General features: G+C 48.5%; 1 protein-coding gene across 1 annotated transcript in view; it reads left to right on the forward strand.

Moving 5' to 3' along the window:
* LOC147710206 (E3 ubiquitin-protein ligase TRIM39-like) overlaps nt 1-26,455 on the forward strand; it is a 184,128-nt gene extending 157,673 nt beyond the window's left edge. Inside the window, exons 5-6 of the mRNA XM_086920887.1 lie at nt 19,931-19,983; nt 25,863-26,455. Coding sequence (XP_086777013.1) covers nt 19,931-19,983; nt 25,863-26,374 — 565 coding nt within the window. The 3' untranslated portion in view covers nt 26,375-26,455. The remainder of the gene's footprint in view (nt 1-19,930; nt 19,984-25,862) is intronic.
* The last annotated feature ends 273 nt before the right edge of the window (nt 26,456-26,728 follow it).

Consider the following 26,728-nt stretch of genomic DNA (forward strand, 5'->3'; position numbering starts at 1 on the left):
GAGTGCAGAGTAGTGAGTGCAGAGTAGTGAGTGCAGAGTAGTGAGTGCAGAGTAGTGAGTGCAGAGTAGTGAGTGCAGAGTAGTGAGTGCAGAGTAGTGAGTGCAGAGTAGTGAGTGCAGAGTAGTGAGTGCAGAGTAGTGAGTGCAGAGTAGTGAGTGCAGAGTAGTGAGTGCAGAGTGCAGAGTAGTGAGTGCAGAGTGCAGAGTAGTGAGTGCAGAGTGCAGAGTAGTGAGTGCAGAGTGCAGAGTAGTGAGTGCAGAGTAGTGAGTGCAGAGTAGTGAGTGCAGAGTAGTGAGTGCAGAGTAGTGAGTGCAGAGTAGTGAGTGCAGAGTAGTGCGTGCAGAGTGCAGAGTAGTGCGTGCAGAGTGCAGAGTAGTGCGTGCAGAGTGCAGAGTAGTGCGTGCAGAGTGCAGAGTAGTGCGTGCAGAGTGCAGAGTAGTGCGTGCAGAGTGCAGAGTAGTGCGTGCAGAGTGCAGAGTAGTGCGTGCAGAGTAGTGCGTGCAGAGTGCAGAGTAGTGAGTGCAGAGTGCAGAGTAGTGAGTGCAGAGTAGTGAGTGCAGAGTAGTGAGTGCAGAGTAGTGAGTGCAGAGTGCAGAGTAGTGAGTGCAGAGTAGTGAGTGCAGAGTAGTGAGTGCAGAGTAGTGAGTGCAGAGTAGTGAGTGCAGAGTGCAGAGTAGTGCGTGCAGAGTGCAGAGTAGTGCGTGCAGAGTGCAGAGTAGTGCGTGCAGAGTGCAGAGTAGTGCGTGCAGAGTGCAGAGTAGTGCGTGCAGAGTGCAGAGTAGTGCGTGCAGAGTAGTGCGTGCAGAGTGCAGAGTAGTGCGTGCAGAGTGCAGAGTAGTGCGTGCAGAGTGCAGAGTAGTGCGTGCAGAGTGCAGAGTGCAGAGTAGTGAGTGCAGAGTAGTGCGTGCAGAGTGCAGAGTAGTGCGTGCAGAGTGCAGAGTAGTGCGTGCAGAGTGCAGAGTAGTGCGTGCAGAGTGCAGAGTAGTGCGTGCAGAGTGCAGAGTAGTGCGTGCAGAGTGCAGAGTAGTGCGTGCAGAGTGCAGAGTAGTGAGTGCAGAGTGCAGAGTAGTGAGTGCAGAGTGCAGAGTAGTGAGTGCAGAGTGCAGAGTAGTGAGTGCAGAGTGCAGAGTAGTGAGTGCAGAGTGCAGAGTAGTGAGTGCAGAGTAGTGAGTGCAGAGTAGTGAGTGCAGAGTAGTGAGTGTGCAGAGCAGTGAGTGCAGGTGCAGAGTGGTGTGTATTGGCAATGTAAATGACAATGCCATTTATTTATGATTTAAAGAAAAAAAAAGAAATGTCATGAGCAATGCCAATTGCTCTACCTTTAATGATGCCGAGACCATTGCATTGCAAATGCTTGTTTTTTTTTGTAAATATATTTTTATTGCAGGAATTAGTTACAGTTACACAGTGGTCAGCAATAAGGCAATCGGTGATGGTAACACCAACGGTGAGGCGCCTTGAGACCCTACGGGTAGGTAGCGCGCTATATAAGTGTCACTGATTGATTGATTGATTGAGGTAACATTGATACACGGCCATTTAGCCCACAACCCGGAGGTCGGGCGGCAATTTATGCTGAAACGATGCATGCGGGTCCAGCGGCCTTCTAACTATGACCAATTATAAATTAAAGTTTCACTTCTGCTTTTCTAAAAGAAAGAAAAACTCCCTCCCCCCCTTCCAACTGAACAAACCACTCCCAGAGGTCTAATGTCCAATCATCTAGTGCAATAATCAAACAGTGCATTAGGAAGCTTATGATGCTCCCTCCTCCCTCTGTCCCCCTCCCCCTCCCACCCCCGCCATCGGTGTCCTGGTAGATGTGCAAAGAGCGTGTGGTAGGAGACATTACGCATCCTGACGGGAATACCGTGCCTTTATTGCACTAGGGAGACGTAGGCTGCCCATCGGCATCACTATCGTTGTCACTGGGTGTGTTGTGATCGCGCAGGGCCTGCACCAATGTCTCCCACGCCTGTGCTGATTCTAGCGCCTTCTCATTCTGCTGCCGCCTCGCTAGCTGATACCGCAGGGTGCTCTCTCCCTCAGCCCATCTAAGAAATTCATTGCGCCATTTAGTGCCCATTGGACCAACTCGTGCCTTCCAGTGTCGAGTTATTTCTCGTTTCGCCAGGAGTAGCCCCATGTCGATAAATGTACTGGTAACTTTGTTTTTGGGGGTATGAGGAAACCAGTGCAAGATCCCCACTGCAATGTCAAATTGTAGGGTCCGCTCTGTAACCCTGTTAAGGGTGTCCCCTATCAACGTCCAATATGAGGACAAAGCGGTGCAGGACCATAGCATGTGCATAAGGTCAGCCCCAATCGTCCGGCATCTTGGGCAGGCCGCCGTGTCAGAGGCGAAGTATTTTTGTATCTTCTCCGGGGTCAGGTAGGCGCGGTGCAATATGTAAAAGTGGACCAATTGGAACCGAGCGTTACGCGTGCTCTTCCAGGCCCGGCGCATCAGCTGGGCCCACGTGGTCTCCGGGATGTCCCTCCCTACGTCTGCCTCCCACCGGGTCCTGAGTGTGTCCAATGGAGGTAACCGCTCGTTGACCATCCTGGAGTACAAGCACCTTACAGCTTTGATCGTTCCCGCCGCCATCATGACATATTGACACGCCGCTGACGTCTGTGGTTCCTCAAAGCCATTCTGCCAGTGCGCTTGGAGTGCCCTCGTGACCGCCGCATGGAGTAAGAAGTCGCCAAGGGGGATGTCAAAGCGGTCCAGGAGCGCCTGGAAAGGCAGCAGCACTCCATCCTCATAGAGGTCACCTATGATCTGTATGCCCGCGTCCTCCCAATCCTGTAGTTGTGACCAATCGCCACCATGTGGTAATGCAGTGAGCACCCCAAGTGGGATTTCTGGGGCGTAGGGGTGTTTCATCCCCGACTTGCGATGCACCCGGTTCCAACACGATCTAATAGTGCGTTCCTTACTCAGAGCCAGCCTCTGTTGCAGTTCAATATAGGATAATAATAATAATAATAATAATATTAATAATAATAATAGGGGCATTTATAGAGCGCTGAGTTACGCACACCGGCGTGTCCCCGCGCTGACGAGGAGAGAGGCGGAAAACAGGGAAATAAAGCTGCCAGGCAGGCCACTATCTAACATAGAGGTAGGTTTTTAATTTGGCTCGAAACCTCGTTTCTGCTGGTTCCAAGCGTAGGTCAACTGGGAGTTTGTTCCAGTGGTTTGGCGCTAAATACCTAAAGGATCTGCCTCCCATGCGAGCTTTCTTCACCTTGGGGATCCTCAGCAGTCCCCCACCCGTAGATCTAAGCGCTCGGGCAGGTTCATAGGCTTCAATCAGTCTCTGCAGTGGTCGAGGTGCCCTGCCATTCAGAATCCGATGACAAGTGCAGAGAGCCTTGTACTCGACTCTGCTCCTCACAGGGAGCCAATGTAGCTTCTGCAGGGCCACCTTCGAGGGCGCCCTTTTGGGCAGCCTAAGGATCAAACGTGCTGCCGCATTCTGCAGCACTTGAAGGCGACCAACACTTTTACCCGGTGCCCCCAGATACAGCAGGTTCGCATAGTCTAGCCTTGCAGTCACCAATGCATGTACCAGGGTTTGACGAGCTTCCATCGGGAGTAGGTCAAGGACTTTCCTCAGCCTTTTCAAGACCCCAAAGCACACGCCACCCACACGGTTGATCTGGGGCCCAAAAGTAAGACCCGCATCGAACCATACTCCTAGGTTTTTTGCCTCCTGACAAGGGGTGGGGGTCGGTCCTAGACAGGATGGCCACCAGGCCGATGACCAGGCAGACTGGGCTCTCCCTACCACCAGCACCTCTGTCTTGCTGCCGTTAAGTTTCAAACAATTTGTGGCCATCCAATCGGCAAGATCTTTCATGCACGATCGGAAGCCATCTGCAGCAAGACAGGGCGCATGCGACAGGGAGATGACCAGTTGCGTATCATCGGCGTAGGATACCATTTGGAGGCCATGACTCTCCACAATAGAAGCAACAGGCGCTACAAACAAGTTAAAAAGGGTCGGGCTCAGGGACGAGCCCTGAGGCACGCCCTGGCCCAAAAGTACCCCTTTGGAATAGCAGTCGCCCTGCCTCAATTGGAAGCTTCTTCCCGTTAGGAAGGCCTGGATCCACCTCAGCGCGGTGTTAGCGATGCCACCTCTGTTCAGACACTGTAGCAAGGTGGAATGTGCTACAGTGTCGAACGCCGCGCTGAGGTCTAGCAGGGTCAAGGCCATAGTTTGCCCCTCATCTACACCCTGTCTCACATGTTCTGTTGCCATAAGAAGGGCGGACTCTGTGGAGTGACGCGGTCTGAAACCGAACTGCGTAGCGTGGAGCAAACCCGCCTCCTCCACATGTTCCATGATTTAGGTGTTTACCACCTTCTCAGCCACTTTGGACAGAAAAGGCAGGAGTGAGATGGGCCTCAGATTTTCCAACACCTCAAAACCAATGTGAGATTTCTTCCGGAGAGGGAGCACTACCGCCTGTTTCCACCCCTTGGGTAACATGCCAGACTTAAAGGAGATATCCAGGACATGCCTTATGTAAGGCTCCAGGACTTCCAAGCTGTCCCCCAGCCGTTTAGGGGACACCGGGTCCAGAGGGGAGCCAGATTTTACTGAGAGACATACCCTGACTAGCTCTTCAGGAGGAGGAGTGGTGAAATGTGTGAGGAGCGCTGAATTCTCCGTGCCCTCCGATGTTACCTCAAACTCAACCCCTGTGGGGGGAGGATTAGGGAAGGTTGAGTAAATTTTCTCGACTTTAGTGGAGAAGTAGTCGGCGATGCGATCGCATGTTTCCGTCGAACAACTCTCCGGGTCTGCAGACGAGTCTATAGTAGTCAAAGACTTGTAAATGCAGAAGAGCTCCTTAGCAGAATTTTTTGCCCCTAGAATTTGCCCTGCATAGAATGCCGCCTTCGACTTTTTAATCAGCCTATGGTGCAGCCGCCTTTTTTCTAAGAACAGTTCCCTGGCCTGAGTGTCATATGATACCCTCCAGGCTCTTTCAGCTCGCTTACATTCTGCCTTTGTCCGCCGCAGGTCTCCATTGAACCAAGGGGCAGATCTTTCCTTGCGGCCGCACGCGGATGTTCGGCAGAGTGGTGCGGTCTGATCTAGCGCCTCTATAATGCGCCTATTCAAGTTTAAAACAGCAGATTCTATGTCCTCGCCTCCAGGCTGGCCTTCCCTTGTCAGTGCTTCATTAAAGTCTTCCAAGGAGAATTTTGCCCACTTCCTCCTTAAATAATTCAGGGGTGTCTGACTATGTTTTATGGTTTTAGTGCTATTTATGGAGAATACCACCAGAAAGTGATCTGTCCAGGGGATCGGATCAACTGTGGAGACCTCAACCCCTCCCCAGTTTGCAAAGACCGGGTCCAAAAGATGACCTTGACGATGCGTGGGACTTGAGAGCTTGAGTTCGAGCTGAAGGGCTTGAATGTCCCTGCAAAACTCCTCCGCTCCTTTATCCTCTGGACTGTTCAGATGCAAATTCAAATCTCCCAGTAGGAGGAATTTATCCCTGCGTAGCGCTGCCTCTGTTACACTTTCTAACAGACTCTCCCTGAACTTGGTACAGGACCCAGGGGGTCTATATATAAGAAAGCCTTTAATCGTCATCCCCCCATTAATTTGTATGGTGAAAGCTCCCGCCTCACTCTCAGCGACCGGGGTAGACTCCAATAAACATCCAAGACTCTCCTTAAAAATAATTGCTATCCCCCCTCCCTTCCCCACTGGCCTATCCTGCCTGACCATGGAGTAGTTCTCAGGCATAGCCTTGATAATATCCGAGTCGAAAACTGGTCTAGCCACGTTTCCGTGAGGAACAAAAGATCAAACTTTCTCTCCGTGAGCAGCTCGAATATGTCGAGTCTGTGCTTACGCAGTGATCTCACGTTAAGAAGGCCGCATAATAGCGCGGCTTGCTCCCCAGTACCTTGCAACAAGGTGATGAAACGAAACCGACAATGCCCACATTCCGCATCCTCACTTGACATGCCGTGCCTACAAGGATAGGTGGTGTCCGGACGTAGGCTGAGGAGCTGCTCCCTGTCCCAGTAGATCTTACCATCAGGAGCAGGGGTTATCGCCCCAGCCCGCGGTCGGCCGCGGACGGGCGCAGACGGGCTCGACTTTGGCGACACTTCGGCGCGCCTTCGTCGCGCCCGCTGCGCTCGTCCGCTGCGCTTCCGGGCGTACATCCGCCTTTTGTATCCCTCAGCCCGTCTGCCTCCCAGCCACTAGACCGCTAACCGCCCCCTCGCACAGCGGAAGTGACTGCCTCTCACCTCCACGCCCTCCGCTCAACGGTGCTAGCCACCCTGTCGGAACGAGGCGTGGAGGAAGGATGGACAAGACAGCCACCCCAAATGCGTCAGGTAAGTCTGGGGCGTACGAGGGGGGGTAGAAGCCTCAACCGCTAAGGGTTTGGCCCCACCAGAGTGTCCTGAACAAATGCCCTGCAGAAGTAAAATAAAGTAAAATAGATACTGCGATATCCGGTTTTTTAAAAGCAAATTGCACACAAGCAGCAATTTAAAATATCAGCGTGCTGGCGCCAAGCAAGCAGCTATGAGCCCTGCCACTGCCCACCCACCGATAGAACTTGTCTGGGTATGCCCAGCCCCCGCTCTTCCTCTGGGCCTCGAAACTCCCATGCTATCTCCTGGGTGTAGGTCTGCAGTTGGGCGGCCAAGTTAAATGTTTCAAAGTCGGGTACAGCTAAACCCCCCTCCGCTTTAGGTCTCATTAGGGTCTTAAGTGCAACTCTGCGGTGGCCCGATCCCCAAAGGAATACCATGAGCAGTGAGTTCAAGTTCCGGAAGACGGCTGGTGGGATCAAGACCGGAAGCGTCCTGAAGTAATATAGTAGCCGAGGAAGCACCACCATCTTCAGCAGTGCTATACGTCCTGCCACCGATAGCGGCAGGGTGGCCCAGAAGGACATGGTACCCTTTAGTGCCCGGACGCATCGGGAGATGTTGCCCTCTAGGATGTCAGCAGGGCTGTGATAGACATAAACCCCCAGATATTTGAGGCAGCTAGGCGCCCATCTGATCGCCCTAGGAGTGTCGGGTTGGGGCTCTCCCCCACGAACCGGGAACAAGCAACTTTTCGCCCAGTTCACCCTGAGGCCCGATATCTCACCGAAAGCAGTGAGTACTGTGTCGGCACCGGCCAAGGCCTCTCCAGCATCCTCTAGGAAAAGCAACAGGTCGTCAGCATAGAGGGAAATGTACTGTCGCCCTGACAAGGTCCGCAATCCTCTATAATAGGCCCCGGTGCGAATCGACAGCGCCAGGGGTTCCACCGCGACCGCAAAGAGCAGCGGGGATAGTGAGCAGCCCTGCCTCGTACCTCGCTCCACTGGGTACTGTTGGGAAATCAGCGGGCCTGATCTTACCCTAGCCATCGCCGAAGCATATAGCACCGCAGTCCAGCGCAGAAACCCCTCCCCCAGCCCAAAGCAACCAAGCACTTTACGTAGGTATTCCCACCCTAAGCTGTCAAAAGCCTTCTCCAGGTCAATTGAGAGGATCATGGGTTGGGGGGCCTCGTCGTGGTCCTCCTCCAGCAGGCGGAGCAAACGACGGATGTTCATCGTAATATTACGCTTGGGGATGAAACCCGCCTGGTCTTTATGCACTAGGGAGCCCATGTGACCCAACAATTTCGAGGCCAGGATGCTGCTTAAAATCTTATAATCAACCGTAAGCATTGAGAGCGGCCTGTAAGACGCCGGGTCGTTGCTCTCCTTATCGGGTTTGAGCAGGGGGACCACCAGGGCCTCACGCATTGAACCCGGAAGCCTCCCCAGACGCTTCGCTTCCCTGTAGACTATCAAAAGCCACGGAGCCAGGAGGTCAATGTAGGTGGAGTAGAACTCCACTGGAAGTCCGTCCAGGCCTGGGTTTTTTTTCCGTGCCATCTTTTTTATGGTGCTGCGGATCTCCCCCAGCACTACGTCTCTCCCCAGTTCCTTCGCCTGTTCAGGCTCCAGAGTGGGGATAGGTAAATCCTGTAAGAAGTTATCAATGGGGGAAGTGTCCGGTGACATCCTACTTCGGTACAATTCTTCATAGTAGCTCAGGAAACAACTAAGGATTTCGGGTTGGGTATAAACCTCCATGCCCTCCGCATCCCGCATAGCTACCGTGGGAGAGGTGCGCCTCGTAGGGTTAGCCAGCCAAGCCAGGAGCGCGCCCGATTTATCACCCTCAGCGAGCTACCTGGTCAAATAAGCCTTGTAGTCGAAACTACGTAGCCGTTCAACTTCAACAGCCACAGCTACCTTCGCCGCCACAGTCTGTTGTTGAAGCTCCGGGCGGCCGGGACGGAGGAGCTCCATCTCGCGGAGTTTCCGATCTGCTTTACTAAGGTCTTCCAGAAGGACCCGTCACATCCCCACCTTCTTCGTTATGCAATAGCCCCTAATTACCACTTTAAATGCATCACATTCTGTGGCCCTTGCCCCAGTCGTCCCCTCGTTCTCCGCGAAATACGTGGCGATTCTGTCTTCCAGTTCACTCCGGAACACCAGATCTTCTAGTATCTCGGGGCGTAGCCTCCAAGTCGGAACACAGGGGGTACCCGGGAGCCACCTAAAGTCGGCCAGTAGAGGGTTGTGGTCGGAGATAGTCCTCGCTAAATACTCAGACCTCGCGGCTGTGGAAACTAGTTCCGCCGATCCCAAGAACCCATCCAACCGCACATGCAGTTCGTGCATGCCGGAGAAGTGGGAGTAGTCTCGGGCATGTGGGTGTTGGGCTCACCAGATGTCCGTCAGTCCCCATTTAGTCTGCCATTCCAGTCTTCCCTTGGCCACCCGGTAGGTTGGTGAGTCCGGAAGGGGAGGGTGAGATCTGTCGAGATGAATGTCCACCACTGAGTTGAAATCCCCCCCGATCAAAAGAGGCCCGATAGATAGTGGGCCAGAGAGCCCGACAGCGCCGCAAAAAAGGCCAGCTGGTCCACGTTAGGCGCATAAATGCTGCATATGTTCAGATCCTTTCCCCCCAGTTTGCCAGCTATGGCCACAAACCTCCCCTCTGGATCCACAGTGTGTTTAGTTACCTGCAGGGGAACACCGGCCCGCACCCAGATCAACGCGCCCCTAGCATAAGCTGAGAATGTGGTGTTGTATAACTGCCCTCTCCACCTACGCTGCAACGCTAATCCCTCTGTTTTCGTAAGGTGTGTCTCTTGTAGAAGCGCAATCTGTACTCCCCTACGCACCAGGTAAGCGTGGACCTTATGTCGCCTGGACATGGAATGCAGCCCGCGCACATTCCAGGTTATGCACTTCAAAGTGTATAGATCAGCCATTGTCCCATGGTACCTCTCCAAGTCTCCCCCAGCAATGCTCAAGTACAGGTAAACACAGTGAATACCCCGCACCGATGGCGTACCTCCCCCCAACAATAACAAAACAACCCCCGAGCACATCCCCCCCCCCCACCCTCCCCAGAACAGGTCCCAAATAGTGCCATCTAGTTCCCATCCTAACTGCACCCACAAAAGAACCCAAAACTATCCTGACGGTAGCCATTGCAGGTGTGCCTTAAGGGCAAAGGGGGGGTCGAGCGTCGATAGGGGGTCTCCGCGCCTCAAAGCTACCGAAGTGCGATCCAGCCCTGAGTTATGAGGGCTGAAAAAGGGCTTGCCCCCAACCCACCCCACTTCCAGTCACCCAACAGTTCCCACACAGACTCATCCCCCCCCCCCAACGCCTCCCCCTCCGTTGAAACCGGCTCACCCGAGATCACCCTTGGCCTTCGAGCAGGCCCTCTGCTGTCTCTGGGGTTATCACAGGGAGGTTCACACTATCAGTCTCGGAGTCCTCCGTGTCCGTGTGGCCCCCACCTCCGCCCGGCTCCGAGTCTTCAGTTATAGGTCCACCTTGGGAGCCTGACATACTGGATACCATCTCCAGCACCCCCCGCCGTTCCACTGTAGTCTCCACTGTCGAGGGTCGGCCAAGTCTGCCTCGGTGATTCCGGATCCTCTTAGACCTCCGCTGTAGGCCTACCTCCGAGGTAGTCGAGAAGGAGGACCCAGGGCCATCCTTGCCAGCTCTGTACAGTTCAAGCCAACTGCACGCGTCATCCGGGGAATTTGGTAGTGCCATCCAGGATGATGCGGAGCCTCGCCGGAAATAGCAAAGAATACTGGATGCCCTCACTTCTCAGTTCTCGTTTGATCGCTAAGAAGGAGGCTCGCCTCCGCTGGGTCTCATAAGTGTAGTCTGGAAAAATGTTCACCCTACTATTTGCCACCTGGTATGGTCCATTTTATCTGGCGGCATTGAGGAGAAAATCTCTGTCGCGGAAATGTAGAAGCCGCGCCACCACCGGACGTGGGGGTCGGCCCAGTTGCGGCGGCCTAGATGGCACCCTGTGCGCCCGCTCTAGGGTGTAAAAGGAGGAAAGCCCCTCAGGTGCCACCACAGTCCTGAGCCAGTCCTCCAAGTAGGCCACCATGTCACCACCTTTGATTTTTTCCGGCAGGCCCACCACACGGATGTTGTTCCTTCTATTGCGCCCTTCCGCGTCCTCTGCTCTTCTCTCCAGAGCATCTATGCAGGACAAAGCGTCCTTCATGGCGGCAGCTAAAGTTTTTTGCGCAGGTTCCAAGATTCCCATCGAGCTCTCCACTTCCTTGACTCTATTCGAGAGCTTACCGTGGTCCGCCCTGAGCAAGCCCAGGCTCGTTGCGACCTGGGCAATGTCCTGTTGGAGGGCCGACCGTGTATCAGTGATTGCCGCCAGGATCCTGTCGAGTTGTTGCTGGAGGTGTGTGCTTCCCGACATCTCCGGATCCAATCGATCTTCTTTATCAGGCGCCTCCGCATCCGAGGCGGCCTGAGTGCCACCCTTAGTACTCTTCGGCTTCACCATGGCGGCCGCGGTCTCCTGCGGTGGACCCGGAGGTCGCCCAGTCAAGGACCCGTGTCGGTGCGGACTGCCAATCGGTCTCCGGTGTGGTGGCTGGAGATATCACGACTTCTCGTAAGCCAGGTGCACAGAACTGGGTGCTCGCCCAAGCGGGTTCATCCGACCGCAGAGAGTATAGGAAGTCAGTGATAACTGCCAGTGGGTCTTCGCAGGTTCGGCGAGGTCGCCGGGATCAGGTAGCAATGGCGTCCGTCGTTGATGCCACGTGGCGCGGGCACCAAACGAACCGTCTCCCCTGTCACGCCGCAGTGGCGATGGGCCGGGCGAAGGCCGACAGCACTTCCCCTGGAAGCAAAAGGGCGGGAGGGGGGGGGAGAAGGGTCACTATCAGGTAGTAGTACACAGCTGGGGTCTTCTATCTCCTCGAGATACCGTCACCTTCGTCACCAATTGCAGGCCTTTCCGACCACCAGGTTCGGCCTACGTGGATACTGTGACTAGGCCGAGTTCCGTCCAGCCACTCTCGCTGCCCCCCGGGATCCGGTCAGGGCTCAGAACTCTTCCAGTGTGGTTCAAGTGGGCCCACCCGCTGCTGATTCCAAGGACCTAGATGGTGGCAGTTGGTGTCGTCTTGAGTAGGACGAGGTGTCGGGCCGCTCCCCCTTCCCTCCACGGCTTCGTGTTCTGGGCTCGGCTGAGCGGCGGTCTCGACGGACACCGCTTGGAAAGTTCACAGGGGTCTCCAGCCGCTCAGGCAGTCGGCATTGGGGTCGTTCCTCCAGAAGGGGAAGGAAGAAGGTGTCGCCAGAGTCGCCGGTCCCACCGGGTCCACGGGCCGCTTCAGGACCTTGGAGATGGAGCGGGCGCTATCTTGAGCTCTGCGCCGCTCCCTCCGTGGGCTCTCGTTCACCTCGATCGGGTCTCGCTGCAGGACTCCAAAGTCTCCCCCCGGTTCAGCACCCACAGCACTCAACGATCTGGGGGTCGGGGATCAGGATTAATGGCGGCTTGATCACGGAGCCGAGCGCTCAGGCGACCTCCACCATCGGTGCCCAAGCCACGCTCCCCCTGACCAAGTTCCACCATGTCACTCCTCTCCTCAAGTCCTTGCACTGGCTCCCTATCCGAGAACGAGCTCAGTTCAAGATGGGCTGTATTACTTTTCAGGCTCGGGTTGGCGCAGCCCCTGCTTTCATTTCTTCGGAAATTAAAGCCTACGCCCCCGTTAGGGAACTGCGCTCATCCTCCCAACAATTGTTGACGGTTCCCCGCTTTAGGCGTAAAAAGTGGGGGGGGGGCACGAAATTTTCCACACTTGCCCCAGCCTTTTGGAACTCTCTCCCCGCCCACCTCAGATCTTCTACTCAATACTCACACTTCCGAAAGGCGCCAAAAACGTTTCTCTTCGCACAAGCCTTCCCACTGTAACTGTCTTGTTCTCTGCCTCCTTCCTGATCTTCTTGTTCTCTGGGTTCTGTACACCATAGCGCCATGAAACCGCCAGGTGAACGTGCGCTCTATAAATGCTTTAAACTCAAACTCAAACTCAATCCTTGTCAGGGTGAACCACAAAAATCACTGAATGAACAGTGCTTAACCCTCTAGTAGCTCGACACAAAAGGCAGTCAGGCTCAACTTAGAGGCAATGTGTAGAGTATTTAATTAGCACACAAACAGTAATAAAGTGAGAAACCAGCACTAATAAAACTACAAAACAATTTAGAAACATAGAGTAAATTCTTATACATAAAATGATACCAAAACAACATAAATCTAACAAATAGACCTGAAGTTAAGAATCATTAAAGTTGTTATTAGAAATAGCGCCAAGAAAGACAAAATGGCAATTGCAGTTATCTGGTCGCGAGGGACTGGGGTAAAGTTAAAAGTTCAGGACAACAGCAATGGAGTGAGGATTGAACACAGGGATCAAAGTAATTCCCACTAGAAAAGTTACTTTCTCAATCCTCGCAGCGAACACTGTTCATGTTGGCAGGGGCTTCTCATTAGCTGATGTTATGAACTTTCGTTGTTGTACCGCAGATCAAGTACCGCTAGAGCTTTGCATTGACGGACCATTCTTGGTGCAAAAAAATGACTTTGCAGCCAAAAGGAACCCAAACGATCTGTTTCTTCACCTTTTCTGCAGGAGGTGCTTCCACTGATGCAACCTACAGTCCAGGAACTGAGGTCACCCGTTGTGGATCAGGACTCACTTCAGACAGAGGCCAGCAGCAGGCTCGGGCAGGCTCAGGCAGGCTCAGGCAGGTCAAGGTGGTTCTGGTCAGCAGGGCAATTCCCGAGAGGTTTCTGGAAGCTTGTGGTGTCAGTGTCGCTCACACAGGAGGTCAGCTGACTAACCCTTGGAGTCGCTCTTGGTATCCTGTGATCCAGACAAGCAGGTCCAGTCCATCTTCTTCAGACAGCAGTGCATTTCTTCCAGCAGGAGGGCAGTCCTTCCAGCAGCGAGGCAGTCCTTGCAGCAGCAGGGCAGTCCTTCCAGCAGCGGGGCACTCCTTCCAGCAGCAGGGCAGTCCTTTCAGCAGCAGGGCAGTCCTTCCAGCAGCAGGGCAGTCCTTCCAGCAGCAGGGCAGTCCTTCCAGCAGCGGGGCACTCCTTTCAGCAGCAGGGCAGTCCTTTCAGCAGCAGGGCAGTCCTTCCAGCAGCAGGGCAGTCCTTCCAGCAGCGGGGCAGTCCTTCCAGCAGCAGGGCAGTCCTTCCAGCAGCAGTGCAGTCCTTTCAGCAGCAGTGCAGTCCTTTTTCTGAATCTTCCATACAACTTGGAGTGTTCTGACTGAATGTTCTGAAGGTCTGATTTTCATACTGGTGCCTGCTTTGTGGGGGGACGTTCCTCGACCAACCCCAAATCTGGTTCTAGTCAGTTCTTCCCCATCCCCTGGTCTTGTCTCCAAACTATCCAGGGTGACAAAGGCAAGGCCAGGCCTGATGTCAAGTTCATTTGTGTGAGCTGCAGGCACAGTTTTTCGAAATGTAAATAGGGCAGAGCCTAGCTTCTTCCCAGCCAATCTGTCAGGATGGTGCTCTGCCCTCATACCTGGGCATCCTTTGCTCATTGTCTGGAAAGAATACACAACCCACAATAAGTGAGCCAATCACAGTTATGTGATGCAGGACACTGGCATAAAGGCACAATTTTTACCAACTTTCTATATAAGTGAAAACATGGTTTTCTAAAAGGGGTGTTTTCAAAATGTTACCTTTAAATTCAACTTCACCATAAAAGAGGATTTTAAATTAAAATTCATTTGAGTGTAAACACTATTTCTCTATCTATTCCCAAACTGAAGTTATCATGTATAAAGTATAATAAGGTAACCCAATGTTAGCCGATGGGAAAGTTAGGCATACTCAGTGAAAAATGACTGCTAGGACATGTAAAATTTAAACACACATGTCCTACTTTTTAAATACAATGCACCCTTATAAGTGTTTAGTAGTGCAGTATATTATCCTGGGTGCTCTGCCACGAGGGATTGAATAGACGTACAATTACTATACACTGGGTCATGCAGTCTGATTCAGGAATATACGCGTGCCCCCGAAAACATATATGGACACATTCCAAGGCTTGAGGAGCTGTGATGTCTAACTGAAATGTGACTCCTATGGCTTCCTCCCCGGCGGTAGAAGCCATAAAACAATAAAATATGCATTTGCCTTTTGCTGTCCTGTCTGGCAAATACCATAAAAGGAGGCCATCTCCTGATTTCTAGTAGCTTTACAAATCTGTCTCATCACCTTTTTGAACAATACACCTGTCAACCATGAAAATACTGGCCCACAAGGCGTAATGCAGGGTGTGGTCTCTATCTCAGGTGATATGATGGGGTAGAAATAAAGTGTCCAACAAATACCAGTGAATGTATAAGTCAATGCTGATATGTTTGAGTCAACCCTTATTCAAGAAGGCTCGAGATCAGTAGTTTAGAAACCATAAAGGTTTATTAAATTATTAAAGTGCAATACAGAAGGTAAGAAATAGATATTCTCAATTGCATAATGTATGAGTCATTAGGAATAACCAGCACGAGCAAAATAAGACAAAATGGTCAAAGTCCAGAATATGCAGCAAATCAACTGAATATCAGGCAGCATCCCAAGCGGCTCTGGAATGATCTCTCTGGCTCACCCACAAACATGCATCCTTTTATAACAAAATGAATCATAACAGCAACTTAAATCATGCAGTTTCAGAAGGTGTGCTAATGTACTGCATATTGTCCAATCAGAATACAAATGCAATACATCATTCAATGGTACCTTCCTAGCACTATCTCTGTAAGTTGATAATAATTAGCTCTCCTTTGACCGGACGTCATCGGACGCTTTAGCACAAACCTGGCTACGTAAACAATATCAGCCTTAGGATTGGATAGGACTACGGGGAGTGAGCAGGAAAAGGCGGAGAAAAGCAACAATTCAACTAAAGAGCAGAGTATCAACACAAAGCATCGCAGTACATTTTCCTTTGAGTAGTGTCAGTGAGAAATAAAAACATGGCTATTTCCCAATCCAAGATGGAGTCAGAGACTAATTGAGGCCTAATGTCAAGAAAACACAGTTCTGTACTTCACAGCATTGTCATTTCAATTGCAAAATGTTTATATTACAAAGCAAAGATTATTTAAACTGAAAATAACACCAACAGGGTAATGCCTTTTTCAAGCGACACCACAACAACTTTAAGTACATAAAAGGTACCTGTATTGTGACCTATCGTGTTTCTCAAATAACCTTTGAACATGAGCATGCAGACTAGCAGCGTCAAATTTGCTGTGATTCCTTCCCATATAAGGCATAGAAACAATAATACTCCTCTCCAAGCAATAATATAGGTCCGGCTGTAATCCACCCGGCGAGTAGCAAGGGCCACACTAATGGCAGTTGGATGCTATAGAAGTGCCAGATAACATAAAATGTCAACCTTGAAGTCTCTGTTATTGCGTTGTCTTTCTCTTCCTGTTTTTAAATTCTAAATGTCTCCAAGGCAAGCGTACCATGACGTGGCTTGGAGGTTCGGTCTGGACTGTTCCCATGAGGCACAGGATCAAGACGGATTTGCATATAGCTGTGTCTGAACTGGGGTGGCGAAGTGAATTAAAGAACGATGATGTATTCAACCCATATCTGTGATTGGGGATGAGTGTCTAAAAAGTTTTGCCGCTCCGTCCATCATCTCCTTGTGTTCGCCCTAAGTTGGCAGGGTATGCCCAGATGTGGGTCCCTTGCTCACTATGCCACTACACTCAAGCTAGCTTGGCTGATGAGGGCTGTTAGCCCGAAATCTGTAACAGGATGCTTGTTTCCGGTCCAAGGAGGCTTGTTTCCGGTCCCAGGAGGCTTGTTTCCGGTCCATGGAAGACATTTCTTGGCAGTTCGGTCTGGACTCTTTGCATGAGGCACAGGGTCAATACTGATTTGCATATAGCTGTGTCTGAACTGGGGTGGCGAAGTTTGCTAAAGAACAATGGTGTATTTAACCTAGGTTTGTGACTGGGGGTGAGTGTCTGAAAAGGTTTGGCGCTCCGTCCATCATTTTCTTGTGTTTGCAAGCATAACATCACCCATTTATAATTTTTATCAAGCAGCATTTGCATCCATCCACTTTTTATTTATTTTTTCCTGTAATGTTTAACCCCTTCACTGTTTGGGTTATTCCCCTGCTGTGCTGGGGGGGCGCTCACAGCGCTTGCATCCGCATGACGAGCTCAGCTCGTCATGGCATACACCTCTCGGGTGCTCATGACGAGCTGAGCTCGTCACAGGTGCATTGGCTCCCGTGGAACGCTCAGCGCAGCAGGGGAATTCTCCCAGCACCTGAGCGTTCCACAGGCAATGACGATCTCAGCTCGTCATGAGCACCCAAGAGGTGTATGCCATGACGAGCTGAGCAGTAAGTTACTGTGGAATAAAGTTGCCATGTAAAATGATGTTGGTTAATATTCAATGCGTGACTTAAGGTGCATCACTCAAACTAGCATACTAGTTAGCAGTCACTTTACAACTTGCTTTGTACATTTTCAATTACTTCAATACCATACATATATTCTTGCTAGCTGTTCTCATCAAAAACTATGAAGTTCTGTGATCACAAATGCGAAAACTGATTAAAAGTGATAATTTATCGGTTTTGTTTATTTTGATTTGTGGGTATTTCCGTGGCGTAGCAAAGGTGATTATGGTCCAAATGCAAGCAATCAAATTGGGGCCCTTTCCCACAACCAGAAGGCCAATAACGGGTAAGTTGTTTCCAGGTCCGCATAGTAATCTATCATGAGAATTGTCCGAAAGAATACCCATCCCGCTGAGCTGTTAAGAGTACCTTCAACCTACCTTGTTTGAAAACTTTGTGTCCCCAAACTTAAAGGTAAAACATATCCAGGCCTAAATGCTTCAAGGTAGATCTATGCAATTGACCCATGTAAGAATTATCTAGCTCTCCAGCCAGGAGATGAGAATTCTTGAACTGGAAAGCAAAATAATAGCTTGAAAATCTGGAAGAGCCAGCCCCCACTTGCTTCAGTCTCCTCCGGAGTTTTTTTCCATGAGATTCTGGCTCTCCGTGGATGCCCATCTAAAGCTTCTGACGCCCCCCCTGCAATTTCTGCAAAAGCTTATGGGGGAAAGGAAGTGGTGTAGTGTTAAGAAAGAAGATCACCTTAGGAAGAACCAGCATCTTAATGATGTTCACCCTCCCATGTATACCGATGGGCAGATTCTCCCACCATCTTGAATGGAGAGCAAATACATCATGGTTTTGTTTGAACATGAAATACCTTTGAAAAACAAGAGGCAAGATACGTTTGACAAAACAGGAACAATTTGTTTAATTAAACATAGCGGCCTAGAGAACAGTTACTGGCACAGGGTCTGAGGACTGTATCAATTTACAATCGATCTGTAGCATTTCTGTATACAGTTCATTTAAGGCAATACAATTTTTCTGGTGATCCTTGTATTATGAGGAATAAAAGTTGCTGCTTCTAGAGTCATACATTGATTTTAATGGATAATCCAGGTGGGCCTCGACCTTGCATGGACATAATGCAGCCAGTGCTTAGCATGTGCAGATGTCTGGCATGGCAAGGGTGTGATCACTGCATGATCTAACTCATGTGGTATCTGACTTTATGGTGTTTTGTTTTAGGAGCGCACATACCCCCACCAGCCATGCGTGCTTTATTGGGGCCAATCTCCTTTGACCCTTGTAGTGTTGCTGCAACTATCTGTGGTATTGATCTTAGGTTTCCTGTCCTTGCATTTGTCTGTAGGCTGTGTGTCACCCAACCTGTTACCTGTCAATCAATAACTTCAGACCTAGGTCTCAGTTCTTGCCTGACTATGCATTTGCGAATCGAGGTTGATGTGGAGTTCCCAATGGGTGAATTTGTTAATATGGTTGTGATTACGTTCACATGAATGAATGTGTTATATCAGAGTATATTTTTTTCCATATTAACAATGGCATACCTTAGTTAGGTTTACAGCCGGTATTTCCTCTGAACCCTGAGTTACCATGATTCCCAGATAACTAATCTGGGTTTTAGTTTGAAGCCCTACGTTCTCTTTAGCCCATGTCATAATCTCAGTCTTCTCCTTCTAGATTAGATGCCCTGACAGACTCCTAAAATCTCTGGTTTGAATCTTAAGCTTAGGAACAGAGAGCTCTGGGTTTGATGACAACAGAACTGTGTCATCAGCATATTGTTCTATTTTGGGTGGTAACACTGCAGCTTCAAAGGGAAGAATGGTCTAATCCTGCCGAATCATCTGGGAAAAGTGCTCAATATATAGAACAAACAGAATTGTCGATAAAGGACTCCCCTGGATATCTGAAACAAAACTGTAAATTTGCCACTAAGCAAAATCTTGGCTGCCGGCACCTCATTAACTCATCAGTAACTTTGCTGCTGAAACCATAATACTGCAATACCTCCCAAAGATAGACCCAATTAACCCTATCATATTCTTTAGCAGTATCAATTCTTGTGATTGTCAATTGGAGATTAAATGCCTCGGCCGTATCATTTCAATCGATAAGCCCATTGGTTAATTCATACAGCCGTCTGCCAGGCACAGACCGCTTTTGATCGAAATGTATCAACGTTTGAAGGACATCTGACAACCTCTTAGCCAAGATTCCTGTGATCATTTTGTAATCACAGTGGAACAACGATATAGGTCTATAGTAAATCGCTAACCTAGCATCTTTACCCGGCTTAAGGATCATAACCACAGTTGTCTCATACCAGGAAAGTGGAATTTAACACCCCCCCCCCCAGAGAGATCTCATTAGGGACCAAAGAGTTTAACAATTTTTTTGAGAATTCTGATGATGTCATCTGGCCTGCTGCTTTCCCATTACTGAGCCTCCAAACCAATTCCCTCATCTTTCCCTCTGTGATTCTTCCCCTAAGGCCTAAAATCTGCTGTTCGGTAATGCATGGGAACTTTTTGTCTTGTAAACAATCTTTGATTACAAAGGGGGTCTGGGTTAAAATGTTCCATATATATCCCACTAAGTCTACCCAACATCTTGGTTGTAGAGGAATGGTGGCAAGGTTGCCACTGGCAGGGGTTGGGGGTGGCAGTGTTGTGTTATGGGTGCTGCAGGACTACATGTGGATCCCAGTTAAGTAGTTATTTATTATGTATATACTCGAGACTCCGCCAGGAGCAGCTGTAACCTGTTAGTCAGCCCTGCTCCCACTGAGTTAACCGCTGCTCCTAGAAGACCCACGTCAAAGCACTCCATGGCATCACATGAAGCATGCTGGTCTCACTGAGCTATCTGCCTTGGATCACCCACATGCTGCAAGGTACTTTTGGATATTGTGAGAGCTTTGACTGTTGTGTAAGTACCGTAACTCACATCGAGCACTAGATTGCACGGCAATTCTGAATCTGAATCTTATTTCAAATACAGGTCTTATGTGGTGTTCATTCTTTGTTCCTGTAGCAGTCATTGCTCTTTAATACAAAGATGATGTGTGTGTTATTTATTACAGGTGTAATAATGTGAAGATTCAGTGCCCAGAGGTGATGGTGAAGAGTTCTAAAGGTAAATATCATTGTGATGATTAGCTCTGTATGTTACTGTTCATGTAAATGATGTGGCATACTATAGTATTGTCGGTATGCTCTGGAATGGTATGGTATGGAATGTTATGGTGGTATGGTATTGGATAGGAAGGTATGGGATGGTGTGGTATGGAGTTTTGACCTATTTCCTGTACCTACACTGATCTTTAGCATGCATCTACAGTGACCTATTTCATGCAAACTTTTAATAAGATCTTCCCTCAGTCTATGCTCTCACCTTGCACTCACAGACCCCTCACATCACCCACATCTGTGCTCATGTCATGTATGCACTCACACAACACAAGACAACATTAGAGTTTTGCTGCACTGATTTCTGAAGATAATTCCTAAATTCCATTTGACATTTTCATGCTACAATTTCTGCCATTTCTGCCAAAGCAGATTGTTTCCCAGGTAAGATCTGTTGCAGTGGTACTGCGTGTGGTAATACTGCACGTGGCTATACTGCATGTGGCTATACTGCACGTGGATATACTGCACGTGGCTATACTGCATGTGGTAATACTGCATTTAGTAATACTGCAGGTGGCAATGCTGCAATGCTGCATGTGGTAATAATGCGCATGGCTATTGTACGCGTGGCTATTCTGCGCATGGCTATTGTGCGCGTGGTAATACTGCATGTGGTAATACTGCCTGTGGTAATACTGCCTGTGATTGCACTGCATGTGGTAATTCTGCATGTGGTAATCCTGCATGTGATAATACTGCATATGGTAATACTGCATGTGGTTATGTTGGATGTGGGTATACTGCCTGTAATTATGCTGCATGTGGTTATACTCTATGTGGTTATACTGTATGTGGTTATACTGTATGTGGTGATACAGAATGTGATGATACAGAATGTGATGATACAGAATGTGGTAACACAGAATGTGGTAACACAGAATGTGGTAACACAGAATATGGTAACACAGAATATGGTAACACAGAATATGGTAACACTGCATGTGATAATGTTGCATGTGGTTACTCTGCATGTGGTAATACTGTGTCACTTGGAATATCAGTTAGGCAGAAACTTCAATTTTTTGTCAAATTGGTGTTGCCACAAAACTGGAAATATGAACCTTTGCCTGTGGCTTCTAACAGGGTGGTGGAGTTCAGTAAGATATTCTGACTTAGCCCCTGTTGTGTTTCTACAGGATACCCGGCCTCAATATGTTTGTAAACAATCAGACACCCAAATTTTAATCTTGCTTTCTTTCTGTTGTAACTTTCTAACCTTCAAATGATGTCTGATTTATTTTTCTAAATACTGGGATTTTTTTATACATTTTTGGGGAAAAGTGAAAACCCTCCCACACAACACTGTAGTCTTGTCTTCACTAGAACTTAACTCAGGCCTGGGACAGGCCCCTGCGGGACGTTTATCAGATTAAAATTATCCTCTCTCTAACTGCACTGACCTGAGGTAGAAATATTTATTACCTCTCAGACATTCCTAGGACGTGGCAGGGGCCCTGCAAATATGGACCTGAGATTGGACCTCCCAAGAGATGTACTTGGGCTTTCTGGCCTTCACGTCACAACGAAATGTCTTTTGTCCACAGCTAGGGCTAGGGCTAATGGCTAGGGCGCTCGACCTCGGACCTGGAGGAACTGGGTTTGAGTCTCGGTAATGACACTAAAACATCCTGTGATTCTGGGCAAATCACTTAAGCTCCGCGCGCCTAACAAAAACGAATGAGTGTTCTCATGTAACGCAACTGGTGCTATGTAAAGCCCTCTGATACCCGATTCGGGTCAAGTTCGCGCTATATAAAACGCTGCAAAAAAAAATACATCTGAACTGTAATTGCAACCCCGAAATCCTGGTTGAGGTTTAGTAAGAACAGGGAGGCAGCGTCTGTGGACTGCTAAAGGCTAAGACAGTGTCTGCAAAGTATGTGGGAATCTAAAACCTATTGGGGCCCAACAACAAGATCAGCAGAGTGGTATCTGCATGAGATTACCTGATGCCGGACCTACACCTGTAATACCATCCTGTTTCTAAACTCACTAATTCTACCAATAACAACAAATTGAAGAATCCCTAAAGGATGGTATCTACCTGGTCAATATACGAGTACACTATACCTTCTAGTAGCTCTTTCATTCTGTACCATCTAATACTTTGTGCTAACTAGTACAGTAGACCTTCTAGTATCTCTGACACTCCATACCATCTAATGCAGTGTTCTGACTAGTACAGTATCCCTCAGAGTAGCTGTTTCACTCTGTGACATCCAACGCAGTGTACTGACTAGTACGATATACCTTCTAGTAGCTCTCTTAATCTGTGCCATCTAAATAGTTTATTGACTAGTACAGTAAGCATCCTAGAGCTCTGTCACTCTGTATCATCTAATGCGGTATTCTGACTAGTACAGTATACTTCCTAGCAGCGCTGTCATTTTGTTCCATCTAATGCAGTGTACTGACTTCTACAGTATACCTTTGACTAGCTCTGTGACACCATGTCATCTAATATAGGGCCTGATTCACAGAACTAACTTAAGAAGAAATCCTAAACTTACTTCTTTTGCTATTCACAGAAGTTAGGATTTTGTCTTAAGACAAACTTAAGACAGACTTAAGTTAGGATTTTGTCTTAAGTCTGTCTTAAGACAAACTTAAGACAAAATCCTAACTTCTGTGAATACCAAAAGTAGTAAGTTTAGAATTTTGTCTTAAGTTAGTTCTGTGAATCGGGCCAATAGTGTACTAATTAGTACAGTAGACCTTAAAGTAGCTCTGTTACTCTGTGCCATCTAATACAGTGTATTGACTGTTACAGTATACCCTCTAATAACTCTGTCAGTATGTGCCATCTAATGCAGTGTACTGACTAGTAGAGAACATTTCTAGTAGCTCTGTTACTCTGTACCATTCAATGCATTGTACTGACTAGTACAACAAGCCTTGGAGCAGTTCTGTTACTGTAAAATCTAATACAGTGTACTGCCTAGTACAGGGTACCTTCAAGTAGCTCGGTCCCATCTAATGCAATTACTGAATAGTACAATACACCTTCTAGTAACTCTGTCACTCTGTAACATTTAATGCAGTATACTGCCTAATACAGTATATCTTCTAGTACCATGTAAGACCATGCAGTGACTAGTACTGTATACCTTGGAGAAGCTCTGTCACTCTGTACCATTTAATGCAGTATACTGCCTAATACAGTATATCTTCTAGTACCATGTAAGACCATGCAGTGACTAGTACTGTATACCTTGGAGAAGCTCTGTCACTCTGTACCATTTAATGCAGTATACTGCCTAATACAGTATATCTTCTAGTACCATGTAAGACCATGCAGTGACTAGTACTGTATACCTTGGAGAAGCTCTGTCACTCTGTACCATTTAATGCAGTATACTGCCTAATACAGTATATCTTCTAGTACCACGTACGACCATGCAGTGACTAGTACTGTATACCTTTTGAGTAGGTCTGTCACTTTGTGACATCTAATGCAGTGTACTGACTAGAACTGTGTACCTTCTAGTAGCTCTCTTACTCTGTGCCATCCAATGCAGTGTACTGACTGTTACAGTATGGCTTGGAGTGGTTCTGATTCTCTGTAACATCAAATACAGTGTACCAACTTTTACAGTACACTTTCTGGTAGCTCTGTCATTCTGTACTATGCAGTGTACTAACTAGTACTATATGCCCTCTAGTAGCACAGTTACTTTGCACCATCCAATGGAGTGTACTGATTAGTTCTGTGTACCTTAGAGTAGCTCTGTTAATTTGTGGCATCTAATGCATTGTAATGACTAGTACTGAACTACCTCCAGGAGCACTGTCACGCTGTACCATCTAATGCAGTGTAAGTGCTAGTACAGAATACCTTCTAGTAGCTCGCCTTCTCTATACCATCCAATGCAGTGTACTGACTGGTACTGTATAACTTGGAGTAGTGCTGTTACTCTGTCATCTAAGATAGTGTACTGACTTGTACAATATACCTTCTAGTAGCTATGTTATTCTGTACCATCTAATACAGTGTAATGACAAGTACGATATGCCTTGGATTAGCTTTATCACTCTGTACAATTTAATGCAGTGTACTGACTAGTACTGTATACCTTCTCGTAGCTCTCTGTACCATCTAATATAGAGCACTGAATAATTCAGTCGACCTTGGAGTAGCTGTGTTACCCTATACCATGTAATTCAGAGTACTGACTAGTACAATATACCTTCTAGTAGATCTGTCACTCAGTGTCATCTAATACCATGCCAAAATACTAGATACTAGATCACTTGAAAAATAGGATGGGATTAGAGGGTACAGTCCTAAAATGGTTTAGATAATTCTTAGAGAATAGAACACAACAATTCACAGTCAAACAAACATTATCAGCTTCTTCCAGAAATGTGATCAGAGTTTCTCAGGGCTCAACACTATCCCAGGCACTATTCAATCTGTACGAAGAGCCACTCACAGAAAACCTACAACGAGCAAACATCTCCTTCCACATGTACACGGATGACACACAGCTGTACATCAAGATTACATCGACAGAAGAGATAGATATCATGAATCAAGCACTAAAGAGTACCATCCATTGGTTAACCAGCATTCACTTGAAGCTTAACCCCCATAAAACAGAATTCCTGCTGATTTCCCCACAGAAAAGCACGACAAACATCCTAGAGTGGACCAATCTGATCACAGCACTAAACTGTACACAGAGGATTGTTGAATCTACCAAATCCCTGGAGATCATACTAGACAAAAACCTGAATATGCTATCACATATTAACACAATGGCAAAAAATGCCCGGTTCCACTCAAGCTACCTCAGAATCTGAAACCCTTCTTAAATAAGTCAGATCTTAAAACAACAGACCATGCGCTAGTAATTACAAGGATTGAGTACGGTTGCACAACCATAGCTGGTCTCCCCAAGATTTCAACAGCCCAGCTGAAAGCCTGTCTTAATGCGGACACAAGCCTTATAACCAGCTCCAGGAAATTTGACCACATCACCCCTCATCAGAAAGCGCTTAACTGGCTGCCCTACAAAGCGAGAATACAACAAAAAATGGCATGCATTACCCACAAAGCGATATACTACAAAACACCAGTGTACCGAGCCCAGGCAATCACACTATCAGGAGAATGCTGTGTCTCCCGGAACCATGTAGATCTAATATTAAAACCAGCCCTATTCCGTAAGAAAAGAACTTATGACCGAGCATTCTCTGGCGCAGCGCCCAGAATTTGGAACGCTCTCCCCCTAACATTAGAAGAATTTCGTCAATTTTTACTTTAAAAAATGAAGCCAAGTCTTTTTACATGAGTAAACTTCTCCCATAATCGCAGCAGACTTGCCACTATCATTGTTCCACCACGATTATACGCATGATGCCTCTAATTGAACATTGACCTCTTTGGGGTATTGTATATATGTTTGGTAAGCTTCAATGTTTTTCGCAAAATCATTGTGCAACTACTAATTCCTGTTTATTGTTATGCAAATGTGAAGAGCTCTGATACCCCAGTCAGGGTTATGTCCGCGCTATAGAAAACACCAAGTAAATAAATAAATAATACATTGTACTGTTTAGAACAGCATATTTTCGAGTAACTCTGTACCATCTAATGCAGTCGACTAACTAATGCAGTACATCTTCTAGTAGCTCTGTCACTCTGTACCATCTAATGCAGTATATTGACTAGTACTGTATACCTTGGAGTGGTTCTGTAACTCTGTACCATCTAATGAAGTGAAGGGAAGGAAAGAGGTGTGGCGCAGCGGCTAGGGCACCTGACTCTGGGTCCCTTTATTTCTGTCATTAAATCTCTAATTCTGAATCTCTTCTCTGCAGTGATGGTGACTCTAGATCCTGACACAGCTCATCCTCGGCTTCTGCTGTCTGAGGGAGGGAGACGAGTGAGAGAGACGGGCACAGCACAGACCCTGGCGGACCCCCCCAATAGATTCACCGACAGTTCCTGTGTGCTGGGGAGCGAGGGGTACATCTCCGGCAGACATTACTGGGAGGTGCAGCTGCTGCAAGAGGAGGAAGGGTGGGACGTGGGGGTCGTAGCTGAGTCTGTGAACAGGAAGGAAGACTTCACATGGTTACCTCAGGGGGGAGTCTGGGCTTTGGAGGGGTGGGAGGGTCACTACAGGGCTCTCACATCCCCTCTGACCCCTCTGTCCCCTCGCGAAAAGCCTCTAAAGCTGGGTGTGTATCTGGACTACGAAGGGGGGCGGCTGTTCCTGTACAATGCTGACTCCATGGAGCTTCTCTACGCCTTCCCGCAGGCCCCCTTCACAGAGAGGCTCTTCCCGTTCTTCTGTCTCTGGGACAGAGCGGAGCTGAAGCTGGTGTGAGAGCTGCAGGGAGCTTCAGACCCTCATCTTTCCCTCCCACCCCCCTACAGGGGAGGAGCGGAGCTGAAGCTGGTGTGAGAGCTGCAGGGAGCTTCAGACCCTCATCTTTCCCTCCCACCCCCCTACAGGGGAGGAGCGGAGCTGAGGCTGGTGTGAGAGCTGCAGGGAGCTTCAGATCCTCATCCTTCCCTCTCACCCCCTCTGCAGTGATAACAATGTGACCAGGAGCACAACCAGAGATGCTTTTGAATAATAAAATGTTCTCTTTGAGTAATTCCTGTGACTGGAAAAGAAGGTTTTTTCATGTAGATTTATTAATGTATAAATGTTCCCCAACCCCGATGTGCAAACCTC

This window comes from Lissotriton vulgaris, chromosome 5 (assembly GCF_964263255.1).
Source record: "Lissotriton vulgaris chromosome 5, aLisVul1.2, whole genome shotgun sequence".
NCBI lineage: Eukaryota > Metazoa > Chordata > Amphibia > Caudata > Salamandridae > Lissotriton > Lissotriton vulgaris.